Genomic DNA, 9617 nt, shown 5'->3' with positions numbered 1-9617 from the left:
TAGTGGTGTTAGTACCGTGTGTTAGTACCACACTGACCAGGGTGGTAGTGGTGTTAGTACCGTGTGTTAGTACCACACTGATCAGGGTGGTAGTGGTGGTAGTGTTAGTACCGTGTGTTAGTACCTCAGAGACCAGGGTGTTAGTACCGTGTGTTAGTACCTCAGTGACCAGGGTGGTAGTGGTGTTAGTACCGTGTGTTAGTACCTCAGGGACCAGGGTGGTAGTGGTGTTAGTACCTCAGGGACCAGGGTGGTAGTGGTGTTAGTACCTCAGGGACCAGGGTGGTAGTGGTGTTAGTGGTGTTAGTACCACACTGACCAGGGTGGTAGTGGTGTTAGTACCTCAGGGACCACGGTGGTAGTGGTGTTAGTACCTCAGGGACCACGGTGGTAGTGGTGTTAGTACCACAGTGACCAGGGTGGTAGTGGTGTTAGTACCTCAGGGACCACGGTGGTAGTGGTGTTAGTACCTCAGTGACCAGGGTGGTAGTGTCAGAACCGTGTGTTAGTACCACGGTGACTAGGGTGGTAGTGTCAGAACCGTGTGTTAGTACCCACAGTGACCAGGGTGGTAGTGTCAGAACCGTGTGTTAGTACCACAGTGACCAGGGTGGTAGTGTCAGAACCGTGTGTTAGTACCCACAGTGACCAGGGTGGTAGTGTCAGAACCGTGTGTTAGTACTACAGTGACCAGGGTGGTAGTGTCAGAACCGTGTGTTAGTACCACAGTGATCAGGGTGGTAGTGGTGGTAGTGTCAGAGCCGTGTGTTAGTACCACAGTGACCAGGGTGGTAGTGTCAGAACCGTGTGTTAGTACCACAGTGACCAGGGTGGTAGTGTCAGAACCGTGTGTTAGTACCACAGTGACCAGGGTGGTAGTGTCAGAACCGTGTGTTAGTACTACAGTGACCAGGGTGGTAGTGTCAGAACCGTGTGTTAGTACCACGGTGACCAGGGTGGTAGTGTTAGAACCGTGTGTTAGTATCTACAGTGACCAGGGTGGTAGTGTCAGAACCGTGTGTTAGTACCACGGTGACCAGGGTGGTAGTGTCAGAACCGTGTGTTAGTACTACAGTGACCAGGGTGGTAGTGTCAGAACCGTGTGTTAGTACCACGGTGACCAGGGTGGTAGTGTCAGAACCGTGTGTTAGTACCACAGTGACCAGGGTGGTAGTGTCAGAACCGTGTGTTAGTACCACAGTGACCAGGGTGGTAGTGTCAGAACCGTGTGTTAGTACCACAGTGACCAGGGTGGTAGTGTCAGAACCGTGTGTTAGTACCCACAGTGACCAGGGTGGTAGTGTCAGAACCGTGTGTTAGTACCACAGTGACCAGGGTGGTAGTGTCAGAACCGTGTGTTAGTACCACAGTGACCAGGGTGGTAGTGTCAGAACCGTGTGTTAGTACCACAGTGACCAGGGTGGTAGTGTCAGAACCGTGTGTTAGTACAACAGTGACCAGGGTGGTAGTGGTGGTTGTGGTGGTAGTGGTGGTAGTAGTGGTAGTGGTGATAGTGTTGTTAGTGTTGGTGGTGGTAGTGGTGGTGTTGTTGGTGTTGTTGGTAGTGTTGTTGTTGTTGTTGGTGGTGGTGTTGGTAGTGTTGTTGGTAGTAGTGTTGGTAGTGGTGGTGTTGTTGTTGGTGGTGGTGTTGTTGGTGGTGGTGTTGGTGTTGTTGCTGTTGTTATTGTTGGTGTTGGTGGTGTTGTTGTTGTTGGTGGTGTTGTTGTTGTTGGTGGTGGTGGTGTTGTTATTGTTGGTGTTGGTGGTGTTGTTGTTGTTGTTGGTGGTGGTGTTGGTAGTGGTGGTGTTGTTGGTGGTGTTGGTGTTGTTGGTGTTGTTGTTGTTGGTGTTGTTGGTAGTGTTGGTGTTGTTGGTGTTGGTGGTGGTGTTGTTGGTGTTGTTGTTGTTGGTGTTGTTGGTAGTGTTGGTGTTGTTGGTGGTGGTGTCAGACCACGTGATCTGCGTCCTTGTTGACTCTAGGGCTCCAGTTTCAACTTCCTCGGCCCGCGGCTGTCACCCGACACCGATGCAGCTGCCTCAACATCATCATCACATCAACATCATCATCATCACATCATCATCATCACAGCATCATCATCACAGCATCATCATCACAGCATCATCAGCATCATCATCACAGCATCATCATCATCACAGCATCATCATCATCACATCATCATCATCATTACAGCATCATCATCATCACATCATCATCAGCAGCACGTGCATGATGATGATGCAGCTGCATCAGTGTTGTCGGTCTGTCACCCGACACCGATGCAGCTGCATCAGTCTCGGGTGACAGCCGACACTGATGCAGCTGCATCATCATCATGCACGTGCTGCTGATGATGCTGTGATGATGATGATGCTGTGATGATGATGATGATGCTGTGATGATGATGATGATGCTGTGATTGATGATGATGATGCTGTGATGATGATGATGATGCTGTGATGATGATGATGCTGTGATGATGATGATGATGCTGTGATGATGATGATGATGCTGTGATGATGATGATGATGATGCTGTGATTGATGATGATGATGCTGTGATGATGATGATGCTGTGATGATGATGATGATGCTGTGATGATGATGATGATGCTGTGATGATGATGATGCTGTGATGATGATGATGCTGTGATGATGTGATGATGATGATGCTGTAATGATGATGATGATGATGTGATGATGATGCTGTGATGATGATGCTGTGATGATGATGATGCTGTAATGATGATGATGCTGTGATGATTATGCTGTGATGATGATGCTGTGATGATGATGATGCTGTAATGATGATGATGCTGTGATGATTATGCTGTGATTATGATGCTGTGATGATGATGATGCTGTGATGATTATGATGCTGTGATGATGATGCTGTAATGATGATGATGCTGTGATGATGATGATGCTGTGATGATTATGCTGTGATGATGATGCTGTGATGATGATGATGATGCTGTGATGATTATGATGCTGTGATGATGATGCTGTGATGATGATGATGATGCTGTGATGATGATGATGATGCTGTGATGATTATGATGCTGTGATGATTATGATGCTGTGATGATGATGCTGTAATGATGATGATACTGTGATGATGATGCTGTTATGATGATGCTGTAATGATGATGATGTGATGATGATGATGCTGCAGCTGCAGCTGCTGTGATGACGATGCTCGAGGCGGGGCTGCTGTGTGTGTGTGTATTAAAGGCGGTGGCAGCGGTGGGGTAGAGGGAGACACAACGAGCTAACAGAGACACACAGAGACAGACAGAGACACACAGAGAGACACAGAGACACACAGAGAGACACACACAGAGAGACACACAGAGACACACAGAGAGACACACACACAGAGACACACAGAGAGACACACAGAGACACACAGAGAGACACACACACAGAGACACACAGAGAGACACACAGAGAGACACACACAGAGAGACACACAGAGAGACACACACAGAGAGACACACAGAGATACAGAGACACAGAGATACAGAGATACAGACACAACTACCACTACCTACAACCACTACTAACACAACCACTACTACCACTACTACCACTACCTACAACCACAACTACCACCACTACAACAACTACCACTACCTACAACTACCACAACCACTACTACCACTACTACAACAACAACTACCACTACCTACAACCACAACTACCACTACCTACAACCACTACTACCACTACCTACAACTACCACCACAACCACTACCTACTACCACTACTACCACAACTATCACTACTATCACCACCACTACTACTACTACCACTACTACTACCACTACCTACAACTACTACCACTACTACTACCACTACTACTACTACCACTACCACCACTACTACTACCACTACTACTACCACTACTACTACCACCACTACTACCACTACTACTACCACTACCACCACTACTACTACTACCACTACTACTACCACTACTACTACCACCACTACTACCACTACTACTACCACTACTACCACTACTACTACCACCACTACTACTACCACTACTACTACCACCACTACTACTACCAGTACTACCACTACTACTACCACTACTACAACAACCACCACAACCACAACCACTACTACCACCACTACCTACTACCACTACTACCACTACTAATACCACTACTACTACCACCACTACTACTACCACTACTACTACTGCCACTACCTACAACCACTACCACTACTACCACTACTACTACTACCACTACTACTACTGCCACTACCTACAACCACTACCACTACTACCACTACTACTACCACCACTACTACTACCACTACTACTACTGCCACTACCTACAACCACAACCACTACTACCACCACTACTACTACCACTACTACTACTGCCACTACCTACAACCACTACCACTACTACCACTACTACTACCACCACTACTACCACCACTACCTACTACCACTACTACCACTACTAATACCACTACTACTACCACCACTACTACTACCACTACTACTACTACCACTACCTACTACCACTACCACCACTACTACTACTACCACTACTACCACCACTACCACTACAACCACTACCACTACTACCACTACTACTACTACCACTACCTACAACCACTACTACCACTACCACTACAACCACAACTACCTACCACTACCTTCTACCACGACTATCACCACCACTACCACCACTGCGTGGTATCCATGGCGACGTTCCGGGCCACGGCCAAGCGCAGGCTCCGTGTGGAACCCCTGGCTGGGCACGAGGGAGAAGCGGCTTCCTTGTTGCAGGGGGGGGCCCAGAGCCCCCCACTAGTGGGGGCCCAGAGCCCCCCACTAGTGGGGGCCCAGAGCCCCCCACTAATGGGGGTCCAGAGCCTCCCACTAGTGAAGGGACCCCCTCGAGGGAAGGGGGTCAAGGGTGGAACCATCTGGGGCTTTGGATACCTCGAGGTGAGATCCACCTACAGCTACACTACACTATACACTACTACTACATTACTATACTACACTATACACTACACTATACACTACACTATACACTACACTATACACTACTACTACATTATTATACTACACTATACACTACACTATACACTACTACTACATTATTATACTACACTATACACTATAGTATACACTACTACACTACACTATACACTACTACTGCATTACTATACTACACTACTACACTATACACTACTACTACATTATTATACTACACTATACACTACACTATACACTATACACTACACTATACACTACACTATACACTACGCTATACACTACACTACACACTACACTATACACTACACTACACTATACACTACACTACACCACTTCCACACTACACCTACACTACACCTACACTACACTATACACTACACCTACACTACACGTACAACTACACTATACACTACACTATACACTACACTATACACTACACCTAAAACTACACTAAACACTACACTACACCTACAACTACACTACACTATACACAACACTACACCTACACTACGCTACTATACACTATACACAACACTATACACTACACTACTATACACTATTCACTACAACTATACACTACACACTACACTATACACTACGCTATACACTACACTATACACTACACTATACACTACACCTACACTATACACTATACACTACACTATACACTACACTATACACTACACTATACACTACACTATACACTACATTAAACACTACTATACACTATTATACACTATACACTACACTATACACTACACTATACACTACACTATACACTACACTATACACTACATTAAACACTACTATACACTATTATACACTATACACTACACTATACACTACACTATACACTACACTATACACTACACTATACACTACATTAAACACTACTATACACTATTATACACTATACACTACACTATACACTACACCTACACTATACACTATACACTACACTATACACTACGCTATACACTACACTATACACTATACACTACACTATACACTACGCTATACACCCCCCTCACCCCCCTCACCACCTCCTCACCACCCTCACCACCACCACCATCACCACCCTCACCACCCTCACCACCCTCACCACCCTCACCACCACCCTCACCACCCTCACCACCATCACCACCCTCACCACCCTCACCACCACCCTCACCACCACCCTCACCACCACCCTCACCACCCTCACCACCCTCACCACCACCCTCACCACCCTCACCCCCCTCACCACCCTCACCACCACCCTCACCACCCTCACCACCACCCTCACCACCCTCACCACCCTCACCACCACCCTCACCACCACCCTCACCACCACCTCACCACCACCCTCACCACCACCCTCACCACCACCCTCACCACCACCCTCACCACCCTCACCACCCTCACCACCACCCTCACCACCACCCTCACCACCACCTCACCACCACCCTCACCACCCTCACTCCCCTCACCACCACCCTCACCACCACCTCACCACCACCCTCACCACCACCCTCACCACCACCCTCACCACCACCCTCACCACCCTCACCACCCTCACCACCCTCACCACCACCCTCACCACCCCCCTCACCTCCCTCACCACCCTCACCACCCTCACCATCCCCCTCACCTCCCTCACCACCCTCACCCCCCTCACCACCACCCTCACCACCCTCACCACCACCCTCACCACCACCCTCACCACCCTCACCACCCTCACCACCCTCACCACCACCCTCACCACCACCCTCACCACCCTCACCACCCTCACCACCCTCACCACCCTCACCACCCTCACCACCACCTCACCACCACCCTCACCACCCTCACCACCCTCACCACCCTCACCACCCTCACCACCACCCTCACCACCCTCACCACCACCCTCACCACCCTCACCACCACCCTCACCACCACCCTCACCACCAGCTGCTGTGCCTGCTGCTGCTGTTCGTGATCGCCTCCTGCACGTTCCTCTACTTTGACGAGTTACACAGCCGAGTTCATCTCGCCTACTCACACCTGGGGTACTCGTCTGCCCAGCACGCCCTGGGACAGAGATACCTGCAGGGTGAGTATCTGTGGTGAGTGGTGAGTATCTGTGGTGAGTGGTGAGTATCTGTGGTGAGTGGTGAGTGAGTGGTGAGTGTCTGTGGTGAGTGAGTGGTGAGTATCTGTGGAGAGTGCTGAGTGAGTGGTGAGTATCTGTGGTGATTGGTGAGTGGTGAGTATCTGTGGTGAGTGGTGAGTGAGTGGTGAGTATCTGTGGTGAGTGAGTGGTGAGTATCTCTGGTGAGTGAGTGGTGAGTGAGTGGTGAGTATCTGTGGTGAGTGAGTGGTGAGTATCTGTGGTGAGTGAGTGGTGAGTGAGTGGTGAGTGAGTGGTGAATATCTGTGGTGAGTGAGTGGTGAGTATCTGTGGTGAGTGCTGAGTGAGTGGTGAGTATCTGTGCTGAGTGAGTGGTGAGTATCTGTGGTGAGTGAGTGGTGAGTGAGTGGTGAGTATCTGTGGTGAGTGAGTGAGTGGTGAGTATCTGTGGTGAGTGAGTGGTGAGTATCTGTGGTGAGTGGTGAGTATCTGTGGTGAGTGGTGAATGAGTGGTGAGTAAATCTGTGGTGAGTGAGTGGTGAGTATCTGTGGTGAGGGCTGAGTGAGTGGTGAGTATCTGTGCTGAGTGAGTGGTGAGTATCTGTGGTGAGTGAGTGGTGAGTGAGTGGTGAGTATCTGTGGTGAGTGAGTGAGTGGTGAGTATCTGTGGTGAGTGAGTGGTGAGTGTCTGTGGTGAGTGGTGAGTATCTGTGGTGAGTGAGTGGTGAGTGCTGAGTGAGTGGTGAGTATCTGTGGTGAGTGGTGAGTGAGTGGTGAGTATCTGTGGTGAGTGGTGAGTATCTGTGGTGAGTGAGTGGTGAGTATCTGTGGTGAGTGGTGAGTATCTGTGGTGAGTGCTGAGTGAGTGGTGAGTGAGTGGTGAGTATATGTGGTGAGTGCTGAGTGAGTGGTGAGTATCTGTGGTGAGTGAGTGGTGAGCATCTGTGGTGAGTGAGTAGTGAGTATCTGTGGTGAGTGAGTGGTGAGTGAGTGGTGAGTATCTGTGGTGAATGGTGAGTATCTGTGGTGAGTGGTGAGTGAGTGGTGAGTATCTCTGGTGAGTGGTGAGTATCTGTGGTGAGTGAGTGGTGAGTGAGTGGTGAGTATCTGTGGTGAGTGGTGAGTATCTGTGGCGCGTGGTGAGTATCTGTGGTGAGTGGTGAGTGAGTGGTGAGTATCTCTGGTGAGTGGTGAGTATCTGTGGTGAGTGAGTGGTGAGTGAGTGGTGAGTATTGGTGGTGAGTGAGTGGTGAGTGAGTGGTGAGTATCTGTGGTGAGTGGTGAGTATCTGTGGCGCGTGGTGAGTATCTGTGGTGAGTGGTGAGTGAGTGGTGAGTATCTCTGGTGAGTGGTGAGTATCTGTGGTGAGTGAGTGGTGAGTGAGTGGTGAGTATCTGTGGTGAGTGAGTGGTGAGTATCTGTGGTGAGTGAGTGGTGAGTGAATGGTGAGTATCTGTGGTGAGTGGTGAGTATCTGTGGTGCATGGTGAGTATCTGTGGTGAGTGGTGAGTGAGTGGTGAGTATCTGTGGTGAGTGAGTGGTGAGTATCTGTGGTGAGTGGTGAGTGAGTGAGTGGTGAGTGGTGAGTATCTGTGGTCAGTGGTGAGTATCTGTGGTGAGTGAGTGGTGAGTAGCTGTGGTGAGTGGTGAGTATCTGTGGTGAGTGGTGAGTGAGTGGTGAGTATCTGTGGTGAGTGGTGAGTATATGTTGTGAGTGAGTGGTGAGTATCTGTGGTGAGTGGTGAGTGAGTGGTGAGTATCTGTGGTGAGTGAGTATCCGTGGTGAGTGAGTGGTGAGTGAGTGGTGAGTATCTGTGGTGAGTGGTGAGTGAGTGGTGAGTGTCTTTGGTGAGTGGTGAGTATCTGTGGTGAGTGATTGGTGAGTGGGTGGTGAGTGGTGAGTGGTGAGTGAGTGGTGAGAGGTGAGTGAGTAGTGAGTGAGTGGTGAGTATCTGTGGTGAGTGAGTGGTGAGTATCTGTGGTGAGTGGTGAGTGAGTGGTGAGTATCTGTGGTGAGTGGTGAGTATCTGTGGTGAGAGGTGAGTGAGTGGTGAGTATCTGTGGTGAGTGGTGAGTATCTGTGGTGAGTGGTGAGTGAGTGGTGAGTATCTGTGGTGAGTGGTGAGTATCTGTGGTGAGTGGTGAGTATCTGTGGTGAGTGCTGAGTGAGTGGTGAGTGAGTGGTGAGTATCTGTGGTGAGTGGTGAGTGAGTGGTGAGTATCTGTGGTGAGTGCTGAGTATCTGTGGTGAGTGAGTGGTGAGTGTCTGTGGTGAGTGGTGAGTGAGTGGTGAGTATCTGTGGTGAGTGGTGAGTATCTGTGGTGAGTGGTGAGTATCTGTGGTGAGTGAGTGGTGAGTGTCTGTGGTGAGTGGTGAGTGAGTGGTGAGTATCTGTGGTGAGTGGTGAGTGGTGAGTGTCTGTGGTGAGTGAGTGGTGAGTATCTCTGGTGAGTGCTGAGTGAGTGGTGAGTATCTGTGGTGAGTGGTGAGTGAGTGGTGAG

General features: G+C 49.4%; 2 protein-coding genes across 2 annotated transcripts in view; both read left to right on the top strand.

The window, feature by feature from the left end:
• LOC142907476 (uncharacterized) overlaps positions 1 to 9617 on the top strand; it is a 478656-nt gene that overhangs the window by 14142 nt on the left and 454897 nt on the right. The window lies entirely within an intron of this gene.
• The window catches only part of LOC116938056 (uncharacterized), a 44628-nt gene continuing 37736 nt past the window's right edge, over positions 2726 to 9617 (top strand). Inside the window, exons 1-2 of the mRNA XM_076057036.1 lie at positions 2726 to 4972; positions 6956 to 7097. Coding sequence (XP_075913151.1) covers positions 4724 to 4972; positions 6956 to 7097 — 391 coding nt within the window. The 5' untranslated portion in view covers positions 2726 to 4723. The remainder of the gene's footprint in view (positions 4973 to 6955; positions 7098 to 9617) is intronic.

This window comes from Petromyzon marinus, chromosome 79 (assembly GCF_048934315.1).
Source record: "Petromyzon marinus isolate PM22_M1 ecotype Great Lakes invasive population chromosome 79, UKy_Petmar_22M1.pri1.0, whole genome shotgun sequence".
Taxonomy (NCBI): domain Eukaryota; kingdom Metazoa; phylum Chordata; class Hyperoartia; order Petromyzontiformes; family Petromyzontidae; genus Petromyzon; species Petromyzon marinus.
This window is presented reverse-complemented; position numbering and strand designations above follow the sequence as displayed.